The sequence below is a fragment of the Siphateles boraxobius genome, unplaced genomic scaffold (genome assembly GCF_051911475.1).
Source record: "Siphateles boraxobius isolate OS27281-9 unplaced genomic scaffold, OSU_SipBor_1 5, whole genome shotgun sequence".
Classification (NCBI taxonomy): domain Eukaryota; kingdom Metazoa; phylum Chordata; class Actinopteri; order Cypriniformes; family Leuciscidae; genus Siphateles; species Siphateles boraxobius.
The window spans coordinates 13099613-13126126 of record NW_027509141.1 but is presented as its reverse complement, the minus strand read 5'-3'; the positions used below and the strand labels follow the sequence as shown (position 1 = coordinate 13126126).

At 48.4% G+C, this 26514-nt stretch overlaps 2 protein-coding genes across 2 annotated transcripts in view; one reads left to right on the top strand and one right to left on the bottom strand.

The window, feature by feature from the left end:
• Positions 1-26514, top strand: part of gdf11 (growth differentiation factor 11) — a 167229-nt gene that overhangs the window by 100347 nt on the left and 40368 nt on the right. The window lies entirely within an intron of this gene.
• On the bottom strand, positions 110-3274 carry LOC143711443 (uncharacterized). Its single transcript, XM_077202903.1, has 2 exons — positions 1512-3274; positions 110-1311 (listed from the first exon to the last, which is right to left on the bottom strand). The coding sequence occupies exon 1, from the start codon at positions 3265-3267 to the stop codon at positions 2029-2031; it is 1239 nt and encodes a 412-aa protein (XP_077059018.1). The 5' UTR covers positions 3268-3274; the 3' UTR covers positions 110-1311; positions 1512-2028.

Here is a 26514-nt window from a genome sequence, read left to right as displayed (position 1 = left end):
AGTAGTTGTGCAATAAGGCTCACTGGGGGAAACGCATACTTGCGGAGGCCCCGGGGCCAGCTGTGAGCCAGTGCATCCGTTTCGAGGGAATAAAACAACTGGCAATGGGACGAGTCCGGAGAGGCAAACAGATCTATCTGTGCGGCCCCGAAGTGGTCCCATATCAGCTGGACCGCCTGGGGATGGAGCCGCCATTCTCCCGAGGCCACAATCTGTCGTGAGAGCTCGTCGGCGGCACGATTGAGCAGGCCAGGGATGTGAACGGCACGAAGCGACCTCAGATGCTTCTGACCCCATAGGAGGAGGTGGCGGGCGAGTTGTGACATGCGGCGGGAACGTAGACCACCTTGGCGGTTGATGTACGCAACGGCCGCAGTGCTGTCCGTCCGGACCAGTACGTGCTTGCTGAGCAGCGTCGTCCTGAGGCGTCTCAAAGCAAGGAGCACTGCTAACAACTCGAGGCAGTTGATGTGCCAATGCAGGTGGGACCCCGTCCAGGTGCCAGCTACTGCATGCCCGTTGTACGTGGCCCCCCGGCCAGTGTTGGAGGCGTCTGTGAAGACCACAGCATGCCTGGACACTTGTTCTAGGGACACACCGGCCCGGAGAAACGAAAGGTCCGACCACGGGCTGAAGGTTTGGAGGCAGGCCGCGGTGATTCTCACAGGGAGCGTGCCTCTCCGCCACGCCCACCTCGGGACTCGGTCGCGAAGCCAGTGCTGGAGTGGTCTCATATGAAGCAGGCCGAGCGGCGTAACTGCGGCTGCGGCTGCCATATGCCCCAGGAGCCTCTGAAACTGTTTCAGAAAAACCACTGTTCTGCTCTTGATAAAATTCAGGCAGTTCAGCACCGACCGGGCGCGATCCTCTGTGAGGCGCGCCGTGTGTTGGACCGAGTCCAGCTCCAAACCGAGAAAAGAGATCCTCTGCACAGGGGCGAGTTTGCTCTTCTCCCAGTTGACCTGAAGACCCAGCTGGCTGATGTGCTGGAGCAGCAAATCCCTGTGTTCGCATAACAGCTCCCGAGACTGAGCTAGTATCAGCCAGTCGTCGAGATAGTTGAGAACGCGAATGCCCTGCTCTCTCATGGGAGCGAGGGCTGCCTCCGTAACTTTCGTAAAGACACGGGGTGACAGGGCCAGCCCGAAGGGTAAGACTTTGTACTGATACGCCTGACCCTCGAACGCGAAACGCAGGAATGGCCTGTGTCGCGGCAGGATGGAGACATGAAAGTACGCGTCCTTCAGGTCGATCGCTGCAAACCAATCCTGGGGACGGACACATTGGAAGATGCGTTTCTGCGTCAGCATTCTGAACGGGAGCTTGTGAAGGGCCCGATTCAGGACTCGCAGGTCCAGGATTGGTCGTAACCCACCCCCTTTCTTGGGTATAATGAAGTACGGGCTGTAAAAGCCGGCCTTCATATCGGCTACCGACACCGGCTCTATCGCGTCCTTCGCCAGCAGGACCGCGATCTCCGCGCGTATGACAGGAGCAGATTCGCTTGACACTGAAGTGTGGCGAATGCCACTGTACCTGGGCGGACTCCGGCGGAACTGAATCGTGTAGCCGAGCCTGATGGTACGGAGGAGCCAGCCGGACGGGTTGGAGAGCACTTTCCAGGCCTCAACGAACCGAACCAGGGGGACCAAGGGTAACACAGGCATACCCGGGGTGGGGCAGCGCGGTGGAGGGCAGGGACCCGGCTCGGAAGGCCCGTGGGCGGCCCGAAGCGGGGTCTGAGTGAGCCGTGCTGCACTTACCTGTCTCCACGGGGCAACAGAGGACGGGAGAGAAGGCGGATGACCGGGTCCTCGACCGCCTCGTGCTGCGGGCTGGCGAACAAGAGGGGGCTGGGGGGAGCAAGGCTGTTCCACAGGGTCGCAAGCCGCCAGCCTCGCCCTCTTGGGACCCAGGGACGGAGAAATTCGCTCTTCTGACAATTGGGGTACCACTGGACTCCGGAGAACCAATGGTGGAACGGTAACCATCTGAAGAGTTAGTCCCCCCATCCCTGGGTGACCTGTCTCAGGAACGTTTCTGACACTCGCCCCCTGGCTGGGCGGTGACTGAGACAGACTGGGCGGCCTGCCTGCTGCTGGTTCTACGCTGGGGCCTGGGTGAAGGCTGTTGCGGAGACCCCGCGGAACCGGAGGCAGCGGCAGGGGGGCGCCCTCGGCGACGAACGGGCGGAGGGACTATCCCCGGCGGCAGGGTGGAGGCAACAGTGGGCCGCCGGGATAGGGTGTGTCGGGGAGCCTCCGTCCGAACCTGGGTGGCAGAGAACTGTTGGGCGCAGCTCTCCGCCACGTCGCCGAACAACCCAACCTGGGAAATTGGGGAGTCCAGGAACCGAACCTTGTCCGCATCCGCCATCTCAACCAGGCTGAGCCAACGATGGCGTTTCTGGACCACCAAAGTGGACATCGCTAGACCGACCGCACACGCCGCGACACTCGTACCCCGGAGGGCGAGGTCAGTGGCGGTGCGGAGCTCACTCACGAGCGCCCGGTCCAAACTACCCTCGTGCATGTCCATGAGTGTTTTGGCCTGGTAGACCTGCAACAACGCCAAGGCATGCAAAGAGGAAGCGGCTTGCCCGCAAGCTCTGTAAGCTCTGACCGCCAATCCTGACGCGAACTCACAGGCCCGCGAGGGGAAACAAGGATCCCCCACCCAGGATGCAGCGGCCGTTGGACATAAATGAGTCGCAACAGACCGCTCCACTGGAGGGATAGCCTCATAACCCTTCACCGCTCCTCCGACAAGGGTAGTGAGGGAGGAAGAACTACTCAAGTCGTTTTCAGCAGTAAAAGGTGCCGTCCACGACCAAGTAAGCTCTTCATGCACTTCGGGAAAGAAGGGCACTGGGGCGGCGGGCTGAGAACCAGCACGGCCCGCCCCGAGATACCAATCATCCAACCGAGACTGAACAGGACACGGTGGAGGGTTCCACTCGAGCCCGACAGCCTCGGCGGCCCGTTTCAGCATAGCTAATAACTCTGGATCCGGCTCGGGCAACATTGAACTCTCGGAGGGAGACAACGCAGCCGAGTCGTCATCTCCAGACATCAGCTCACCCTCCGATGCTGCAATCGACATCCTGTCCCCCAGGGGAGCCCCGAGTGAAACCGCTGGCCCACCCATTACAGATGGAGCAGCAGATAACACCGGAGGCTCCAATGGTAGCAGTGGAAGGGAGGGGTGAGGAGCCCACAGGGAATGGTTACCGGGCGGGACATCCAACACTACCCTCCGGTCACCCATCCCATGCAGCACCCGGAGGTGGGGCATGGCAATGGGGACTCGCTCTCCGCGGACGAAGGCGAGTCTCGCCCTCAACACTGCGACAGTCATGTTCCCACAGTGAAAACATGAGCTGTCCACAAAAGCTGCCTCAGCGTGCTGTAAGCCCAAACACGTGATACAACAATTGTGACCATCAGAGAGAGACAGGGAACGACCGCACCCAGAAACGCACGGGCGGAATGACATCTTGAAAAAGACGCAAACGCACCCGTGTTGCTCTTTTAGGAAGTGAAAACCTCTCACCAGTGCCGGAGCACACAGGGGAATGACCGCGGCAACACTGACACAGGAATGGTGCACCCTGTGCCAGTGAAGCACTCACTTTCTCGCCCTCAACCGACCGTCAGACAAACAAACACAAACAGAAATTTGGTTGCTGTGAAAACAGCAGTTGAGAGCTTGAAGCTCGCGATCACCGCTGCACTCGCGCTGTAACCACCGACACCAGGAGAGACTTCCCAAAGAAGCGCCGACACACTCGCTCGTTGTACAACAACACTCTTCAGATCCAGACATGAAGCTCGGCTCCGAAGCGAAAGGCAAATGGTGCGTGCATCCACTTCCGTATTTATACCCGCGCTGCGGGGCGGAGTGTGAGATGCAAATCTCGCACGCCAATGTGTATTGGCTCGTTCAATAATACTCGAAGACGATAGGCTCCCTAGCGTGATCCCATTTCAGTCGGCGTCGACTACGTCCGACGTTATCGACTGAAAGGGAACTAAAAGTGATCAGTCATCATTACTTTATAAAATGCACACTATAAAAATAGTAACTGACAGAACAGCCTGATCTCATGAAAGTGCGTATCAATAGCACGGATTGTATTTAGATGTATTGTGCAATTTATACTCAAAAAATAGTTTTTACGTGCATATGATACGCAGTTTTCGCGTGCATATGATACCCACTTTATGGTGTTTAATACGTACGTACTCCACACCACTAATCCTACCCAAGGGGTTTACAGTGCATATCATATGCATGTAAAAACTATTTTTTGTGTATAAATTCCACAATAAATACAGTTCGTGCTATAGATACGTATTTTAATGAGATCGTGTTGGACAGAACTGCTGAAAGTAAAGGCTTTATTAACAAAATGAAATTGCTTCCAGTGATCAACAAAAAATCCAACAGACATGACCTGTGGTTCCAAAAAAAATTAAAAATAAATTTAAAAAAAGCACAGAGGGGAAAAATGCTCTTGTTGATATCCATATGATCTTTAGCATTTAGCCATGTGTTCTCGTCTACATCACATCTTGTGTCCTCTGTTGCTATGCACCTTGAATAGAAAAACTTTCCATGACTTATCCATCCTTTGCAGGCTTCAGCTAAGGTGTCTCTGCAGTTGGGATAGCTTGCATGCAGCAGGGACATTTGATCATGTGGCAGATGACCACTGCCACCTTCAGGCAGAAAAAAAAATTATTCAATAGGGTTGAGGGAATTCAAGTAGGGGTGAAGGTTATAGGAAAGCCTTCTTGAATGGACTGCAAATCAGTTTCTGTTTTGCATGTGAATGGTGGAATGCATACCATGCAATCACCATTGTCCTCATGTTTCTTCCTACATATTCCCTTTCAGCTTTTTGCACCAGTTATTGGTGGAGGTCAACTAAAAACAAAAGGTGCTTAGTGTTGTAGGGACTAATCCAGCCCTCGAGATTGCAGCAGGCATTGTGATATCCCTGCCATACACAATATGTATAAATGCTTTTCTGTATTTCCTACTGTCTGCACTTAACCAATGTTTACATATAGAGCTCACTATAGAACAAGATATAATGGATAATGGATGACACCATGTGGACACATTGCTGCTAGAGTTCCTTGACCTATTTATTGTTCCTTTCAAAAGGAACTGCAAATGACTTTAATTTGAATTCTGTGTTCGGTCAGAGTCCAGGCAGTAGTAGCCAGGCTGATGTTTTCCACAAATGCCAGGTTGTCCTCCATAGTTCTGGTCTGCATTTCTCAGAGTTTAATTGCAATGTCAGCATTGACACATTCAACAGTGGCATGCTCTTGGACTTCACTGAGGAGCTTTTCTCTTCTCCATGTGGGAGGAAGACGATGCATCCTTGGAACAAAAATACAACATATTTGCTTTGGAACTGGTGGCATACAGTTACTGTAGAAGAAGCCATTGTGAAATGCATTACTTCCTTCCTACACAATCCAGAATTGGTGGTCACCAGCATCTTTTGCATGCTGGGACCAAAATGGGATGCTTGTTGAAACCAGCTACGTTTTGCTTGAGAACAGCATGACTGTGCTAGTCCCCCAGCTTGACCAGCACTATACCTATATATGTGTTGTTCTGTATCCACAATGAACAAAACCAAACCAAAGAATACATTTTTACTGTGTATGGAACTTCAACACCTAGCTATGTCTCCGCTTAATATTGGAGAATAGTTAGGTTATGCAGTTTTGAAAATTTGACAAAAGAATTGGACATAAGGATGTTATCAATAGAGCTGCCCCTGACTAATGATTTTTCTAGTTGGCTAGTAGTCATTAATTTAAGCCATTAGTTGTTTAATCGCGTGTTTATATTAATAAGCCATAAATCATAATAATGCGAAAAAAACAGAAGGAGACTGTTTAAAAAATGTTAATAATTTATTGGTTAAGTTTTCAGTGTTTTTGGATGCAGAGATTAAGTCAACAATGCTGACTCGTCATCTCCACAGCAGTGGAGTAGCCTTATATGCACGTTTTATACGGATTACAATTTTTTTTTTCTGCGACTAACTAACTAATAAAATCTAACGGTTAGTCGACTATTAGGGGTCAGCCCTAGTTATCAAGTGTAACTAATTGTAACAGAAAAACAATATTTGAATTTTAGTGTCACCTATAGATGGAAGTTTACTAAACAATATCTAGATCAACTGACTGAAACAGAATACCAAACCACATGAAAGGCAAACCTGTAAAAACTAATCAAAAATTTGTACTTTTAATGCAATATTTTACTTTTATTACTATTATAATAATAATAATAATAATAATAATAATAATAATAATAATAATTAGTTACATTTTTTCTCTGCACTCAAAGTTCTTCACATATTAGAAGGGGGAAATCTATTGTGGACAATAGTGCTAGGATGCACTTTCAACAATTGCTGAAAGATAATTAAATTAACTAAATTCAAGGGCCAAGATCCCATCTAAAGGGAACACTACTCAACATAATGGTGGCAGAATTGAATAACTTGAAACTGAAGACGTAACAAATGAAAACAAATTGAAAGTCCAAGAAAACAGAAACTAACTGAACATAAAAGTGACATCACACCCCCTTTCTGGCAAGGCACGACTTCATCGTAGCAGAATGATGGCAGAGGGAGGGATGGAGGGGGTTTAAGGGGAGGGGGAGGATGTGGCGAATGGATGTGATGGCAGGACGATGAGACCCCAATAGTGAAGGTGGAGGAATTCCGATGGCGCAGACCCAGAGCTCCACAGAGCTAACAGCCCATGGCGGAGAGGAAGGTGGGAGGAGCCACAGTGTAGTAGGTGTGGCTGCCAACATCTGCAGCCGTAAAGATGGAGGGACGGAGCGGTGGGACAAAGGAACCTGTTGGAGCAACAAGGCCGAGGGTCTGTGGTTCAGCTGAAGGTGGGAGGAGCCAAGGCGGAGCCGTCAGGTCAGCGGGGCTAGAGGACTGTCTGAGCTCTGTGGTGATGGAGGTGACACGAGACTGGACAGGATGAAGTTGAATAAGGGACAGTCCACATAGATCAATGAAATGAGCAAATTACCATCCATATTTCCATTCTTAGTCCTGTCTTTAAACAGAGATGAAGGTACAACAGAAGAATTATCGTTCAGGCAGTTCTTAGTGCTGTCTTTAAATAAAGATGAATAATTAGATGCTGGGTGGGCTATAGTTATATCTATATGGGCTATAGTACAAATACAAAATGAAAGTAAAAGACAGCAGCCCCTCACGGACGACTGCTGTCACATAATAAAACATAAACAACACAACATGAATCCAGGACTGGCCTCTCTCGATCTCCACTGTCGTCGCTCCTCCTTTTATGCTTCCACTCCTCTGTGAGAGATACGAGACCGGTGAATCGTGCAGGTGCTGCTCATTAGTAATTACGCCACTGGCCTCGCCCATTCTCCCACGGCCTTGGCCTTGTCCTGCTCACCACACTATAATAAAAAACATAGGTCTATATGATATTTTTTACCTTTCAAGCAATATGAAAGCAAAATGACTAAACATTAAAAAATAACTTTTACAGCCGTGTTATCTTTGCCAGCACAGACTGTTATGTAGTTTAATCAGTCTTTATTTTTATTATATATTTAGCATCAAACAAACAATATGGTTCTTATTCAGTGATTAAATATTATTAAAACCACCAAATAGGTGGTAATTTTCATGTAAATCAGCATTAAACAAAAGAAGAAAAAAGAAGTAGTATGGCACGCTTTTTTTTAGCATCCGTTTCCATGGTGACGTTGATTCATTGCTCTGTTGAGAATGTCTTGTGTGTTTACCATGAACATACTCTGGGTTGGCTGAACTTACTCCAGGATGCGTAATACCCTGGGGGGTATTCCAGAGAGCAAGGTTATCTTACTTTCAAACATACACTAAACTCTTTGTTGATTAACCCAAACCTTGCTTACTCGAGGTATGATGATTCCAAAAACGTGACTGGGAGTAGGTTCACCATGGACACTGACGCTAAGAAAAAGCTATATACTACTTATTTCATCTTATTTTGTTTAATACTGATATATATACTTGGTGAATTTCGCCATCTGTTTGACTTTGGTGGTTGTGCAATCATTATTTCATTAAATAATCTTTAATCCATGTGAATAAATACTATATTGTTTGTTTGATGCTTATTATATCATAATAATTGTTCTCTCAAATATTGTTCACACATATGTCTAAATCTGTGTTAGTGAGCACTTCTCCTTTGCCGAGATAATCCATCCACCTCACAGGTGTGGCATACCAAGATGCTAATTAGACAGCATGATTATTGCACAGGTGTGCCTTAGGCTGGCCACAATAAAAGGCCACTCTAAAATGTGCAGTTTTATCACACAGCACAATGCCACAGATGTCACAAGTTTTGTGGGAGCGTGCAATTGGTATGCTGTTTTCAAAGGTGTTTCAGATAATTTGGCAGTTAATCCAACCGGCCTCACAACCGCAGACCACGTGTAACCACATCAGCCCAGGACCTCCACATCCAGCATCTTCACCTCCAATATCGTCTGAGACCAGCCACCTGGACAGCTGCTGCAACAATCGGTTTGCATAACCAAAGAATTTCTGCACAAACTTTCAGAAAACATCTCAGGGAAGCATGCTCGTCGTCCTCATCGGGGTCTCGACATGACTGCAGTTTGTCGTTGTAACTGACTTGAGTGGGCAAATGCTCACATTCGATGGCGTCTGGCACTTTGAAGAGGTGTCCTTCTTCACGGATGAATCCCGGTTTTCACTGTACAGGGCAAGTGGCAGACTGTGTGTGTGGTGTCGTGCGGGTGAGTGGTTTGGTGTTGTCAACGTTGTGGATCGAGTGGCCCATGGTGGTGGTGGCGTTATGGTATGGTCAGGCATATATTATGGACAACGAACACAGGTTAATTTTATTGATGGGATTTTGAATGCTCAGAGATACCGTGATGAGATCCTTAGGCCCATTGTTGTGCCATTCATCCACGACCATCACCTTATGTTGCAGCATGATATTGCACAGCCCCATGTTGCAAGGATCTGTACACAATTCCTGGAAGCTGAAAACATCCCAGTTCTTGTATGGCCAGCATACTCACCAGACTTGACTTGATGCTTCCTCAGATCGAAGAGACGCTCGCAGGCTATCTCTCCCCTAGGATCACATTATCAGATGCATTTTCAGCAGCAGGTCAGGCTGGTACTGTGTTACAGGCATACCAGGCTGATCTTATGAAAGATTTAAACACAGCCTGTCATCCAGACTGTGTTTGCTTGTGTGATTGATATTTGGCTGTATTTATTGCTAAGGAATTGATAATGATAATGTGAGAAATCAGATGCTTGTATTAATATATTGTCTGGCTGTTCTTTGGCCCACATTTAATTCTCAGGAATTAAATATTGAAAATGTCATCTAAAAAATTTTGGACTTTGAGAGTGTCACCTCCGAGCACTTCTCTCCTTATGATAAAGCATGTGAGAGTTTACTCGAGGTGGTGACTCGTGCAGTGGCCTGATTACAGCTCGACTGCCCTTAATGAGGATCTCCATGACGTTAACTCGTTCATGGGAAAAACCTTATTCTTTGCACGTCTTTGTGCCCTCGACATCAACTTATTAGACTATCGTGGGTAGGGGTGGCACGGTACATGAAAAAACATCCAAACCGTTCGATTCGCTTGTCTCGGTTCGGTGCGTGTGTGCGTCACACGGTTCGACGCATGCGCAATGTTACCTTGTGCATGTGACCTCAGACAGTGTGTTTACTTTTCGCGCGAAATAAGAGATGTGTGGACAATGGACATACATATTAGGCTTGTTCGACTTGAACCGGCGCTGCACAGACCGATCGATGAATAACATCAAAGTACCGCGAGAGCAAAGGCTCCGTAAGCTTTTCAATCACTCTCGCGGTACTTTGATGTCATAAACCGATTGGTCTGTGCAGCGCCGGTTCAAGTCGAACAAGCCTATATGCAGTCAAAGTGGAGTATGGAGTGCTGCAGGTCTCGTCACGTATAGAAATGGCAAGTGGGAGAGATAAGGAAGGCTAACCGGAGTTGGAGGATGCGCCAGCATCGTATAGCCAAGTCCGGTGTGTGGGAACATTTTGGATTTCATGTTACTTATGATATTTAAATATATACAGTGACACTAAGTTTAGATAAGAACTCCAGTCATATGTTTCCAAATACTGCACTTTAATTTCAAGTGAAAAAAATGTATCCTCACTCTCAGGGAATAGAAGCATTGTTGATACTGTTTTTGTGTTGAGGTTGAACTTAAGTTTCACTTTATGGTTATGGCCTTTGCTATTGTTGTAGCCTCATTATTGGCAATTATGTGTAACATATTTTGACTTAAGATAGTGCTTTAAGAGTTCTTCTCTTTTTCTTTTAAAAGATAAACATTTTGTAAGAGCTACGCTGAAGTTAACAGTTTGATAAATGCAAGTTAATTTTAATCTTTGTGTGCTAAAAATGCACATAAGTCCCTGTAGAGATATCAATACACATTCTCCTTTTTTGCCAAATAAACAAAAGCATTTCATCAATGTCTTCTCTCTTGCTGTATCAAAATGTCACCTAGCTTTCCTCCGAGATTATCTCAATAATGTGCTTAAAGTCAAGTCAAAATCAAGTCAAGTTTGTGCATGATTACATGATATAAATTTTTTTTAATACTGTATCCTAAATTGTGGATAATTAAGCTACAGTATAGCGTATATCATATGGTGAAGTACATTTCTGGAGTGTTAAAGATTAAAAGAAAAAAATAACAACAAGAACCATAAAACCACCGAAACCACCGAAAACCGTGACCCTAAAACCGTGATACGAACCGAACCGTGGGTTTTGTGAACCGTGCCACCCCTAATCGTGGGTGCAGGGGCGTGTGGTTATACGATGATGCGCCAGTCCGAAGAGACGCTCGCGGGCTATTTCTTCTCTGGGGCTCATTTAAGGAGTGTTTCTTGTCCCTTCTGAAAATCCATGTTTATGGTAAGTCACACGCTGAACGCTTCATGCACTTTCTAAAATCCATATTTATGGTAAGGGTTATTCGCTGTGGCTTCGTTCCCTTTCTACGTGGTTCAGACCCCTGTTCCTTGCCTTGGGTCCCACTCTAGTGCGTCTTGCCGTCGCAGAATGTCAGGTTGTTCTTCCCAAGGGATCTGGGGAGGCATCATCTTTATTGGCACATCAATTGCCTCGAATGGATGGCTATATTTTTGGCCCTGAAACACTTCCTCTAGCAGTTTAGGAGCTATCATGTCCTAGCGCAGATGGACAATACTATGGTACTCGCCTACAAAAATCGCCAGACGGACTGTGTTCACGCCTTCTTCTAACAGGCGAGCGCAGCAGGCTCTGCTTCAGGGTCAGGACAAGTTCCTGTCACTTAGGACGATTTACACCCTTAGAGTCCTGGCCATGGTTCGTCATCAAGGGTCCTTGCCTCTTACTGATAGGGCTTTGTTGGATGGACAGAGTTTGGTTCTCAGAAATAATATCTCTCCTCGACGGCTCACACTGGGCGATACCAAACAGGAGGGACCTTCAGTCTCAAACGTAGGGGACAATATACCCAGCCCGAGTTGTGGAACCTTCATGCTTGGCCCCGGAAGGGTATCAACTGAGGGACACTGGGTTTTCAGCCGATACCATAGAGACCATTCTCAGTGATAGGTTCTCCCTATAGTGAGTGCTGGGTGGGTGCCGCCACAAACAGAAAATTTCACATTGGGTGAGATATGCTATTGCCCTTTCCTATGAGATGCTATTGCCCTTTTCCTATGTCAAGCTTCGCCAATAGGCATAAGGGAGTTCACTTCTTCCCAAGCCTTGGTGGGGGGTGCCCCCCTACTGTATGTTTGTGATGCGGCAGGTTGGTCTTCTCCACACACATTCATAAGATTCTATAGTTTGGTCACTCCGGGCTCACACATCCTTGAGTCAACATAAGCTCTTTCCTGAGACCTTCTTGCGTTCTTGTGAGTACACACTACACAACTGTAAGGGGTCCAGACACCTCCAAGCATGGCGACGTGTGTATTCTCGTTCCCAATGCACTGATCAGTGCAACATCTTCCCTGAAAAAGCAGAACGAGATGCTGCGCTGTATTGCCGTGCTGAAGATGTCCCAGGACTGCTCTTCAGACAAAATATCCCTTCGATGCAGCTGTGGCTCATCTATTTATAGCCTCGCAGCGCATGCACGCTCTGGTGACATCACCACCAGAGGCTGTAAAAGTTCCGTGTCAATTTCATTCACGTTTTGCACACACTTTCACAGCTGGACACGTCCCAATGCGCTGATCAGCACAGCATCTCGTTCCACTTTTTCAGAGAAAAGGGTTACAGTCAAGTAACCCGAGACAAAACTTAAACCTGACTACTTACCTTCGGATCGACCCCGTGTACAGATATGTCTAGTCCTTTGTCTTCTTCAGTCTTCTGTGTATCCTCGTCTACCTGACTTCAGTCCTCCGGTCACTACTCATCTAGATAAGACCTGTCACTCATACCGATCAACATAACGATCTGCTATCCAGAGACTCACCTGCTAACCTCATGTGTGTTATTCAATAAAAACTGTTCAGACATTACCTGCCTGCATTCTCCTGTTCCACATTGCATAAAAGATAAGATGTATCATATGTTTATTATTATAGAAATACATTATAGCATCGAAAACATCCTGTTTCAAGAATAAATGCAGATCAACAATGTGTGTGTGTGTGTACAATATACAGTATATATATATATATATATATATATATATATAGAATAAAATAAATTACCTTGTTTAATAGGGTTTTATATTTTGATGTAACTATAATGTTGCGCGCAATCTGTCATGCCCACTGGAGTCTCATCAATCAGCATGTGCTGAACACTTCTGAAGTAAACTAACTCTGGAACAGTACCTGTTCCAGAGCAGTTTAGAGAGTAAGTAGCTATGGCTACATACATACCCTGAAAGTTACCTTATTTTTGGAACCAAAAATTGTTTTTTCTCCTCTTCATCTATCAGTGATAGTGCAGCTCCAGCCTATGCTTTCTTGCTGTTGGCCCAGTAGAAATCAAATGTTAATTTCATTAGTCTAACTAAAAAAAATTAACGGGTTGGATTAGAGAACATTTAATTATGTGAAAAGAGCATTATACTATGTGGAAATAGACACTGAATTATATTTATTTAACATGTAAAATGTTTGTAAAGTCATGTAGCCTACAGCCATGAACCTTTTATGCTTAAAGATTTAACTTATTGAATTATTAATTTATTTTTAATTTTTAATTGCTGTCACGTTTTTATTTAATTTTTTTGCCTGTGGGATACCATGAAAATGAGTATTAGTTCAATAACTTACTTTTTTGTCAGTTTTCACCTGATAATATAACATCTCAGGTTACGACTGTAACTATAGTTACAGTCGTAACCTGAGACGTTCCCTTTTGATGACGCTTTGGGAACGAGAATACCCAAATCACCAAACTTTCAAATGCCTGAGTGTCAGCCTGTTGTTATCACTACACTGAGCACTAAGTATCTGAGTTGGCCAGAGGACTCACAAGCAAGAAAAATAGTCTCGACTATCCAATTGCTTAAAGGGTCGGATTTTCTCCACGGAGAAGTCCGATGAACATAAGTGTCCAGTGCTCGCACTGGGTACAAGAGGTGCAGCTTTTCCTGGTCCGATAAACGGGGGAGGAAAGAAACCTGTAGCACAATAGGCCTCGGAATAATGGTAGGCACCTAGGAACATATCCATGTTTGGGGTAAGAATGCCTTGACCATCCCTGGTGGACTCAAGGTAGGTGGGGACCGAAAGGGCCTGAAGGTCTCCGACTCATTGAGGGACAGAATAACTAGCAGAAAGCTATTCGAGCCAAATCTAAGGGCTCGAAGGGAGGCCCAGATAGGCCTACTAGAACTAATGCAAGGTCCCAAGCCGGCACCCTAATTCTTGCAAGTGCAAGTTGCAGGCATCAGCCTCAAAGTGCCACGAAGGAAACGAGTGATCAGGGGGTCTCGACCACCGATCTATGTAGAATGACTGGATAGCTCATGAAGTCATAAACAGTGAAGCACCGCCCCACCATATTGGTATTCCCTAGTGAGCTCACGCGTTCTATTGAATCAATAGGAAATTGTATGATTTGACTGAGAAAACATTGCCTTAGGAGACACCGTTTTAAAGTTTTAAAGTCTCCCTGTACATTCTTACCACTCAAACACCCCTAAGCATTTAAATGGATATTTGTTTAAAGTCGAAAATTTTTCCTGCTTATTAAAAATTGCATTACATTAAGATGTAGCTAAATCTACTGTACAACAGTAGGCAAATATAATTATTTCAGTCAATTTCTTCAAGCTAAACCGAACTTTTATTTTGACGGGTTGTCGTGACCTTTGAGTTTCTGTGTGTGTTATGATATGACGATAGTTTTTCTCAAATGAAGCGGTACAATGCTCATGAAGTGACTCTCAGATCGGCTCTGGAGAGGAAGTTCATCATGTCCTCATATCGTGAGGCAGCAGAGACTGAAACCTGTGCGAGCATCACGCGTGCTTCTGTGTGTGTGTGTGTTTGTGTGTTTGTAGTAAATTAAACCGCGCGCCTGCGCCATTCATTCCCACAGAGACAAGCAGAACATGCAGAGTTAATAGCCAAATTTTTTGCTGTTTAATATTCACAAACACTAGTATAATACATCATGGTATAGGCTACATTGGCTAAAGTGCTCCTAGTAAAAAAGTTAGTCTGGAGCCTCGATAGTGCTTAGATAAACACTGAAGCGATTGAAAGCAGCTATTAGTGGGTACCGAGAATATAAGTTACCCGGTTCTGCAGAAATGCTGGTATCGTCCCATTTTCAAAATTTCAGTACCGACTTGGTTACTTAACTTACCGAAGTAACATTACCGGTTCTTTTGACAACACTAGTAGAAGAATTAAGTTACTCTTGCCTCGGAGAAAACAACACAGGAATAGCGACAATTGTACATATAAATTAGTACTTATAGGGCTTGAATTACAACCTGTGGGCAGTTTTTCTATATCCTTTTGTGAACGTCGTTTTACACTTGTATGCTGCACAGCGGGTCATCTTAAAAGTACCGTCGAAGCTACCAAAATCTGTATAACGGCCGTTGGAGCCCTCTGCTGGTAGGGAATCGTAAGATGGCCGCTCGAACACTTCTGGTGGCTTCTCTGCCTGATGGCAGTTTAGAACGTCATGAGCTATCCAGTCATTCTATATAGATCAGTGGTCTCGACCCAAAAATGCACCACCCACCAGGGCGTAGAGGACATAGACCTGATGCAAAGTGTTCTTGCAGAAACTTGAATACTTTGTTTACTGAATAGTTAACCCTCTGAGGTCTAAGGTGTTTTTGGGGTCCTTTAGATGTTTTGACATGCCCTGACATTTGTGCTTTTTTCAGTTGCTTATAAACATATTAATTGCAAAGGTGTAATTACACTCTATTTAGCACAAACTGGGCTACCATAATATGTGAGCAAGATGTATGAACATGTTTGTATTTTTGAGAGAATATTGTTTATGCATGGTTATTGAAAAAACTAAAACTTAAAGTGTCTGAAATAAGGCCACAAAACACATACCAAATATGTGTCCACACGACTTTTGACTAATGGGTGTTGTTGCCTAGAATTTTTGCTTCAAAATGATCTGAAAATCATCCTGCCTAATCATTTACACAAAACAATACATTGATTTAAATTTTATAAGACACCTTTTGTTTGGAAAGGCAATATTCGTGGAGGCGTGTTCACACCTGAGAAGACAAAGGCCGGATAATGTGCCACATACATAATGAGCTGCATATTAATTAGCCTTTCACACAGGTGTGTCACAGGGTCCCAAAGAATGCAAGGACAAATTATCTATATATACATATTTTACAATTAGAAATTGTAACCAATTACAAATAGGTTACAATTACAACAACAATTACAATTTTAACAAATATTTCAAGTGTATTCTTTCTTTGTAAAAAGTATACATGTTATCATACGTATTAAAAAAGGTAAGGATTCATTGGTTTGAATATTGGAACAAACACTAAATAACATCTTAGTTAATAATTCAATATACCTACTTTATTTTTGACAAAACATCCCATACTACAGTATATTTAACATATGAGCAGAAATTGGCGAACAAAAGCCTATTTAATGTGACAGTAGTCTTTTTTTACAGTTAAAACTTTATAATCTATCCAAAACTAATCACGAAATCTTGTCTAAACATTCATATTTAGTCTGTAACATATCGTGTTTATGATATTATATTAGGATGTTAATTTGCAGTTTGTTGCTTATACAGACATTTTATTTCAACATATTTCAGTCTATTTTTACTCATCTTAGTAGGTTAGCAATATAGTTTGGATGTGTTCATGTGCATGTTTACTAATGTAGGTGTGAGAGTGAATGAACGGCACAGACACGCGCTGTGTAACTGTAGTAAACATGCGCGCCTGTCGTTCATTCATCATTTAGCCTAAACACAGACACGCAATTCATATTTAAACAGTCTTTTTGCGGTTTACAGACATCGCGATTAGAACAAAGCACTTAAGAATAAATGACTTACTACATCAGCTGGATCCGTTGCTCCTCGAAATTAAACTACCAGCACTTCTGGTACATTTTTCCAGGGTTATTAGATAGTATTATTCCTCACAGCATATACGCTATATATGCTATCCCCTATAGGGATACGCTGTGTACACAGCGGTAGTAAGATACTTACCAAACTTGATCTGTTTTATAATCCAGCTGGTGGGCATTGGCATGTTTGAATGGCTTGCCTTAGATCATTTGCGTTTGAATACCGCACGCTCTCCGTGAGCGTGGCACTTTAACGCGTAATTAGGTATAATGAGCTGGAAACAAAAAGACTGACATCTCTCTCTTTTTATACAGATTACATAAACTGAGAATATCTGTTCCCTTTCGTTGTCACTCCGAGTTACGTTGGATGACGACGATTGGGGTTTCACTTAGAACACCTATCGACTTCGAGTATTACAAAACGAGCCAATGGCAAAGAAATGCCATGGGTCTGCGGAATTTGCATAACGTGTCTTCGCCTTACCTCGTGGGTATAAAAGGAGGACGCCAGCAACAGGCAGATATGTTTTCGCTTCGGAGCCAAGAGTATTTCTTCACTCCACAGTCATCTCTGACTTCGCTCTACGAGACGAGCTTCTCTCTCCGGTGTTGGTGTGACGGCGATCTGCAGCGAGCTCACAGTGCCTGCTGATCTGTGCAGTGATCTGCCAGTGTGTGTGTGTGTCTCCCTGTGTGCTTCAACATCGCAGAGTTTTTTTCTCCTCTCATAAAAGAGCTCGCACGCGGCACGTCTTTTTAAAGACGGCTCGCCCGTGCATTTCTGGTTGCAGCGGACTGGTATCGGACTCTGATGAGCACGAGCGCTGTCTAGTGTGTTTGGGCTTTGATCATGCTTGAACAGCGCTCGTGGGTGACTCATGTTCTCGCTGGGAACGTGATCATCGCGTCATATATAGGTCGAGACTCGGTGAACTCGCAAGAGTGAGAGTCCCCTCATCCACCCCCCGATCTTCGGCTGGTGGCCAGGGTGACCTGAGGGTTACGGTCTGGATCAAGGCGCCGACTATGTGTCCGCGACCCCAGCCCCCCTCTTCAATGACGATGCCCGCTAGTGAACTGCTGATTCCCGCGAGTCTACCCTCTGGTGGCCCGCGTGTTTCAGTTGAAGCTACAGAGGAAGATGCCATGTCTGTTGCAGCATCACTAGGTGGGTTTGAGTCTTCTGGAAGTGAGGGCTCGTCACAGCTGCCACCTTCCGGTGTGCATACGGCTGTGCCTGAGTCTGATCCGGAGATGACGGCCATGCTTTCCTGGGACGATGGGTTTTGGGTAAGGCCGCCGACCCTCGTCCACGGCAAACCCCAATACCTCTCTTACCGGACGTGCATGATGAGATCTCGAAGTCCAAGAAGACCCCCTTGTCTTCTCGGGACCGCTCGCTGATCTCATCCGCCTTTCCTCCCCTCGATGGGGCCGCTGCCCATGGGTACACTGGGGTCCCCCCGGCTGAACGCTCTGTTGCGATGCTATGTGTCCTCAGAGTGCTTCTTCTCGGCACAATCCTAAGCACCCGCCCGTGGCCTGTAGTTTTTCGTCTACGCTTGTGGCGAGATCCTATAGCGCCACGGGACTGGCAGCCGCCTCACGCATGCCATGGTCATTCTGCTGGTCCACCTGACCCAGATGCTCATGGACCTGCACGAGGGCGGGACTGACCCAGGGCTCTTCACTGAGGGGCGCGCCGCCACTGACCTTGCTCTCTGAGCGACGAAAGTGGCCTTACGCTCCCTGGGTCAGGTGATGCTCACCATTCTGTGGTTGAACCTGTCTGATGTGCTGGATGTCGCGCGGACCCGTCTGTCCGACATTCCCATATCCCAGGTCGGCCTCTTCGGCGGTGCGGTTGAGGGCTTGCCCAACAGCTCTCAGCCGCCCATGAGCAGACTGACATTGATTCTGTCCCGACGGCCCCGCCGTCCGCTCAGATCCCTCGTTCCGTTCACGGGCCGGCTCTGGGGGCCGCGGGCGGACGCCACAGCCCTCTCCAGCCCCGCCCCCCCCTACACGCCGGGTTAAGCGGCGCTCTTGAGACGGGCTCCTCGGCAATGGAGCAGACTGAGGTTGATTCTGTGCCGACGGCCCCGCCGTCCGCTCGGATCCCTCGGTCTGCCCACCGCCGAGGGCGCCCCCCCGCGGCTATCACCCCGCCCGTTCACCCGGGTCGGCTCTGGAGGCCGCGGTCGGACGCCACAGTCCTCTCCAGCCCCGCACCCCGCTACACGCCGGGTTAAGCGGCGCTCTTGAGATGGGCTCCTCAGAGATGGGACTCAGTTCTTTCCAGGAGTTGGTAGCAGGACCACTCCTTTCCCCGGGGGAGGGCCGGGGAAGAATCCTTATTCTCCAAAGAGCTGACTCTCCCGTCTCTGAGCACAGAGAGTTCTCGGACGTCACAGAGCGCCGCCCACAAGCCGTGCTCTCCTCGTCTCCCTCTGTCCCAGAGGTGGTTGACACGGCGTGCCGTCCACGGACCGCTTCGCCCCTGTCCCCCTCTGTCGCCAGACCCCTGGCAGAGCAGGCCCCCACGGGACGACCAGCCTGGTCCTCCCCTGGCCCCCTCTGCCAGGGCGCGGTTGCTAACTGTGCCCCCACATCGGGCCGCTATGCCGTCCACGTCTGGGCCAGTTACTCCGCTTCGCTGCCCCTCCGGGGGGACGCCTGTGGTTCGCATGATCCCGCTGGTTCAGTTCCTGGGAGCCTGGTTAGAGCTGCCCCGTCTGTCCCGCTGGGTCGTGCGGACCATCAGGCTCAGCTATGCGATTCAGTTCGCACGGTCTCCTCCCCGCTTGGGGAGTCCGCTCCACTTTTGTCGGTGGCTATGCCCCCATCATGAGAGCAGAGATTGCCACCCTGCTGGCGAAAGGTGCAATCGAGACTGTCCCTCCAGCCGAGATGAGGTCCGGCTTCTACAGCCCCTACTTCATTGTCCCCAAGAAAACCGGTGGGTTACGGCCAATCCTGAACTTGCGCGTGCTGAACCGCTCCCTTCACAGGATGCCGTTCAAGATGCTCAAACGCATTTTCGAATGCATACGGCCCAAGGACTGGTTTGCAGCGATCGACCTGAAGGACGCCTACTTTCATGTCTCCATTCTCCTTGACACAGACCGTTCCTTCGGTTTTCTTTTCGAGGGGCAGGCATCCAGTTCGCGGTTTTCCCTTTCGGGCTAGCCCTGTCTCCTCGCATCTTCACGAAGGTCGTCGAGGCTGCCCTTGTTCCCCTTCGGGAACACGGGGTTCGCATCCTGGGTTATTCGACGACTGGCTGATCATAGCTCACTCTCGAGTTCAGGTTAGCGAACACAGGGACCTAGTGCTTCGGCACTTAGCTCGTCTGGGCCTTCGGGTCAACTGCGAGAAGAGCAAACTTTGCCCCGTGCAGAGGATCTCTTTTCTCGGTAAGGATATCGACTCGGTCGCCATGTCCGCGCAGCTTACGAGCGAGCGCGCGCAGTCACTGCTGACTTGCCTGAGACAGTTCGAGGGCAAGAGTGCGGTTCCACTTAAACTTTTTCAGAGGCTCCTGGGGCATATGGCTTCTGCAGCCGCGGCAACGCCGCTCGGATTGCTTCATATGAGACCGTTTACGCTTTGGCTTCGCGACCGAGTCCCGAGGTGGGCATGGCAACACGGCACCCTCCGAGTTACAGTTACTCCGATCTGCCGTCAGACCTTCACCCCGTGGTCGAACCTCAGTTTTCTACGGGCCGGAGTGCCCCTGGAACGAGCTTCGCGGCATGTTGTTGTAACGACAGATGCCTCCTCCACGGGCTGGGCTGCCATGTGCAATGGACGTGCTGCCGCGGGCTCCTGGACAGGACCCCGTCGCCTCTGGCATGTCAATTGCCTTGAGTTGCTGGCCGTACGTCTTGCTTTGCGCCGCTTCCGGGCCGTGCTCAAGAACCAACACGTACTAGTCCACTCAGACAATACCACCACTGTAGCGTACATCAACCATCAAGGTGGTCTACGCTCCCTCCGTATGTCGCAACTCGCTCGCCGCCTCCCCATATGGAGTCAGAAGCATCTGAGGTCGTTTCATGCCATTTATATCCCCGGAGCCCTGAACTGTGCAGCCTACGAGCTCTCACGGCTTCAGCCACTCCCTGGAGAATGGCGACTCCATCCCCAGTCGGTCCAGCTGATTTGGGACCAGTTCGGGGATGCACAGATACATCTGTTTGCCTCCCACGACTCGACCCATTGCGCTCAGTTTTATTCCCTGACCGAGGGCACGCTCGACACTGATGCTCTGGCGCACAGCTGGCCGCAGGGCCGCAAGTATGCGTTTCCCCCAGTGAGCCTTCTTGCGCAGACCTTGCGCAAGGTCAGGGAGGACGAGGAGCAGGTCATTCTGGTCGCGCCGTACTGGCCCGCCCGGACCTGGTTCTCCGAACTAGTACTCCTCGCGACAGCACATCCCTGGCCGATGCCTCTGAGGAAGAACCTTCTTCGTCAGGGATGGGGTCACCTATGGCACCCTCGTCCCGATCTCTGGAACCTCCACGTGTGGCTCCTCAATGGGACGAGGCAGGTTTGAGTACCCTACCACCAGCGGTGGTGGCTACCATCACTTCCGCTAGGGCGTCGTCCACGTGACACGTCTATGCGTTGAAGTGGAACCTCTTCGTCAGCTGGTGCTCTTCTCACCGAGAAGACCCCCGGAGATACTCGATCAGCGTTGTGCTTTCCTTCCTTCAACAGGGGCTGGAGCGAAGGCTGTCTCCCTCCACCCTGAAGGTCTACGTTGCCGCTATTGCTGCACACCATGACCTCATCGAAGGTAAGTCGGTGGGGAAGCACGACCTGGTTATCAGGTTCCTGAGAGGAGCGAGGAGACTAAATCCGCCTCGCCCTCCTCTCGTTCCCTCTTCGGACCTCTCAGTGGTTCTAACTGCCCTGAAGAGTGCTCCATTTGAGCCCCTGCAATCAGTCGAGCTTAAATTCCTGTCTATGAAGACAGCGCTCCTGGTTGCACTGGCCTCCATCAAGAGGGTAGGGGACCTGCACGCATTCTCCGTTGACGAAGCGTGCCTGGAGTTCGGGCCGGCCTACTCTCACGTGATCCTGAGACTCCGGCCTGGATACGTGCCCAAGGTTCCTACCACTCCCTTCCGGGACCAGGTGGTGAACCTGCAAGCGCTGCCCCTGGAGGAGACAGACCCAGCCTTGCACTACTCTGTCCAGTACGAGCTCTCCGCGCCTAGGTAGACAGGACGCAGTGTTTCAGGACCTCAGACCAGCTCTTTGTCTGTTATGGTGGGAAGCTGAAGGGAAAGGCTCCTTCCAAGCAAAGGTTGTCTCACTGGATAGTGGGCGCCATTGCCTTGGCATACCAGCAGCAAGGTCGACCATGCCCCCTTGGTGTGACTGCCCACTCCACCCGGAGTGTAGCGTCCTCTTGGGCTCTAGCGCATGGCGCCTCGCTAACAGACATCTGAAGAGCTGCAGGCTGGGCGACACCTAAAACATTCACCAGATTCTACAATCTCCGAGTGGAGCCAGTGTCCTCTCATGTACTCGCTTCAACCAGCTAGCACTGGATCCGCTCAGGTGTCTTCGCTTGCTCGCCACTCCACGGACTGGATACGTGCGATATTTCCTCAGGTGAGCTTCTCCGAAAGCCCTGAGTTCCTCCAGCACTCCTGATGTCGGCGCCAGTGTCTATTGCCTGCGCGTCGGCTAAGTGCCTCCCGTGTGCATGGTCCCTCCTCTGAGCGACCCCCACATGTGTATTTCCACTGTAAGCCTCTCTGAGCATGTGTCTTTCCCTTGGCAAGCAACCTTGCCACCCCTGGGGTTGAAATATTCCACCTGCGGCTGGACACCCCAGTGTTCTCCATATGCATCCCTTTGGGTCATATGTGTATTTTCTAAGTCCCCCCCTCTGGGTTGGCAATAATTGCATATTTCCTCTAAACTATGGGATATGCTCCCCAGTGTACCTTGGTATTCCTGTGCTAGATAGGAGTCCTTCGTCCGTGCCAATCTCACGACAAGGATCTCAGATTTACGCAGGGCACTGGAAGACAGCCGAGAAGGTGGCGTGATTAGACTGGTAACCCCATTCGTCGTCATCCGACGTAACTCGGAGTGACAACGAAAGGGAACGTCTCGGTTACGTATGTAACCCTCGTTCCCTGAGTAGGGAACGGAGACGTTACGTCTTCCTGCCACTTTCCGCTGTACCGAGGGGATCGCCTGAGCTCAGTCTTGGCTCCTCAGCGAAGAAACATATCTGCCTGTTGCCGGCGTCCTCCTTTTATACCCACGAGGTAAGGCGGAGATACACTATGCAAATTCCGCAGACCTATGGCATTTCTTTGCCATTGGCTCGTTTTGTAATACTCGAAGTCAATAGGTGTTCTAAGCGAAACCCCATTCGTCGTCATCTGACGTAACGTCTCCGTTCCCTACTCAGGGAACGAGGGTTACATATGTAACCGAGACGTTTTTTATATAAATTTATTCATTTAAAAGAAGAGAGTTCAAGCTTCATTATGGAAAAACACTCGTGCCTGTATGAAAAGTATTCGCGGAATTACAGTTAATTTTCGGGCGCGTTTCAGAATGGACTTCACTGACAGAGAGAAGGCAAAACTAGCATCATATTTATTTTTCTTTATTTGACTAGAACTGGCCCTCCGACTGAGTCTGGTTTCTCCCAAGGTTTTTTTCTCCATTCTGTCACCTGATGGAGTTTTGGTTCCTTGCCACTGTTGCCTTGGCTTTTGGCTTGCTTAGTTGGGGACATTTAATATTCAATAATATTATTGATCTGCCTTACTTAAGGTGGACGTTGACTCAATTTTCTTTTAGAAACAAACTCTGTTATATTATTTTCATGTTATCACTGTGAAGCTGCTTTGATACAATCTGTATTGTAAAAAGCGCTATATAAATAAAGGTGACTTGACTTGACTTGACTAAAAGCACAATACTTTGTTTATATTGTGAGTATACACAAAAAAATACACACTTAACAGGATCGAATGATGTATAACACTAACACAAGATTAAAATCAACAGAGTAGTTTGAGTCTCTTTTGCACTGATAAGAAAATAAGTGAGACTATCGCGCCGGCCCGATAGCAGACCTCACAGGGTTAACCGGATCCCACTGACGCTGGTAACACCAAGAAGTGAAAAAACTCTCCAAGTGAATATAGTTTACTTGTAGCGGGAGCTATGGAACTTAGAATGGTCTCAACAAGAGATGTGTTGAGATGTTATATGAGTTATATGAGTCGTTATACCTCAACAGGGTGTCTGCTCCAATATTCTGGCCCCCTGGAATATACACTACCGTCAGAGAGTGTATTTTCCTGAGGGACCAAAAATAAGAGGCCACCAACTTGTCTGTTGGATCACCAACTTGTCACCAACTTGTCAAGGTGCGGGGATACTGCCGCGTGATCTTGATCGTGCGGAGTGGGTTTCCCCTCGGGGAGATCCCTCTGGTCCTGAGCCACCACTGTAAAGGTCTCACGTACAGCAGGTCAAAAGGTTTCACATTGGACGCTGCTGCCCTGAGGCCTAACAGTCACTGTTCCAGAGCAAAACATGATGGCCCCTCAGGTCTGGTAGGAGATGTCTCAACGCACTGAAGACGACCATCATCTCTAGGCAATTAATGTGCCAAGAGAGATGATGACTCCTCCACAAGCCCTGAGCTGAGTGGCCTTCCAATACCACTCCCCAGCTGGTGAGGGAAGCATCTGTTGAGATAGCAACTCGATGGCAAAGAGCTCCCAACATCGGAACCTGGGACAAACCTGTTTCCTCCATATAACCAAGGCGCGGGGATACTGCCGCGTGAACTTGATTGTACGGAGTGGGTTTCCCCTCGGGGAGGACCCTCTGGTCCTGACCCACCACTGCAAAGGTCTCACGTACAGCAGGCCAAAGGGTATCACCTTGGACGCTGCTGTCCTGAGGCCTAACAGTCTCTCGAACTGTTTCACAATGTGTGACTGGCCTAGCTTTAGCTCTTTTGTGTCAGTAAGGATAACATCTACTGAATCCCAGACCACTCAAGAAATGTGGTCCTCTGTACTGGAGAAAGCACACTCTTCTTGGCATTGAGCCTCAAACCCAACCTTCATATATAAGCAAGGATGACATCTCAATGCCGAACCGCAAACTGTTCTGATTCCGCTAGAATCAGCCAGTCATCTATGCAATTCAGAATTCGTATGCACTGCACCCTGGCAGGGCCAGAGCTGCATCTACGCACTTCATGAATGTGCGGGGTGATAGAGCTAGACCGAAAGGAAGTGCCTGATACTGGTGTTCTTTGGCCCCGAAAGAAAACCTCAGGAACCTCCTGTGCTGAGGGAGAATGGAGATATGGAAGTATACGTCTTTCAGATCTATCGTGACAAACCAGTCCTCGGATCTGATTTGAGTCATGATCTGTTTGAGTGTCAGCATCTTGGACTTGAGTTCCAGCACCGAACACTCCAACAGACGAAGATCTAGTATGTGACGCAGTTCTCCGTCCTTTTTTGGTACAATGAGATAACGACTGTAAAGACCCGACGCAATTTAGGGTGAGTACACCTGTTCTATAGCTTTCTTTGCTAACAGGGCCTTTACCTCTTGCTCCATTACCAGAGCCTGCTAGGGATGCACTAACGTGAGCAACACCCCCTTGAGGACGAGAACCAAATCGGCCTCTTACTACTAACTGCAGGACCCATAGAGATATATTTGGCAGTAGGTTCCGTGCTGCCAGAAAATCTACCAAGGGAACCAGCCCCTCGAGGCTGGCCTCTGGTGTAATTGAGACAGCCAGTAACAGTAACTGACTGTTTGCGAACCCCCGTTGCGAGTCTGACGCAATGTCGAGGTGACGCTGCGCCAGAAGCTCGCTGGAGACCGCTGCGCCCAGAAGCACCAAGGGTGGTGGGGTTGGCCGAACGGTCCCCTGAGGGCACCGAGATGGAACAGGCACCATATAATGAGGTGTACAGCACTCCACCCCGGTTGGGGCTACCCTCACCGGTCTGACACCGGTGGCGCCAGACCTTTTATTTTAAGCCGAAGCCTTCTCAGCGTGAAGAACGGTCCTCAGATCCGGCTTCTGCTTCGAAGGCTTTGGCTGCTGTGTTCATGCTTATGAGAAACTAAATGGCTGGAGCTGCTCACACCCAGCAGCCCCAGAGGTTTGGACATAACGAGGGTGAGAATTCTTTAAACCGACTCTGACTGAAATTTGGCCCTCTGGAAACTCTCGACGACCGAAACAATCGTGTCGCCGAAGAGACCAGAAGGTAGATAGAACATCAAGAAGGAAAGCTGTATCCTCTCCTTGATCTCCGCCAAATTGAGCCAGAGGTATCTCTCAGTGGCCACAAGGGCTGCCATAGACCGCCAAATTGCTCTGGCGGTCTCCTTAGTAGCCCTGAGAGATAAATCTGTGGCCCGACGAAGTTCTCGAACCCCATCAGGCCAAACTCCCTCACTTCTGTCCAAATCCCCCAGTAGGTCAGCCTGATATGCTTGTAGCACTGCCATAGTGTACAAGCAGGCTCCGGCTTGACCCACTGCCATATATGCTTTGCCCACTAGATTAGAAATAGTTTCCTTAAATGGTTTAGTGGGCAGAGCCGATGCCTTCAGGGACGAAGCTGAACCAGGAGAGAGATAGCTCGCAAGCGTCTGTTCTGCCCGGGGCATCGCCCCATAGCCATTCTCTCTCAGTGATCTGAATAAACATGAACCTGAGGGCTGAATAGTCGTAAAGAGTATGATTTATTCCACAATCTAGACAGCTCGCTGTGCAGCTGTATATACTCAG

Excerpts from the sequence above, each read along its gene's own strand:
- LOC143711443 (XM_077202903.1), bottom strand. The coding sequence starts at position 3,267 with ATGGGTGACCGGAGGGTAGTGTTGGATGTCCCGCCCGGTAACCATTCC.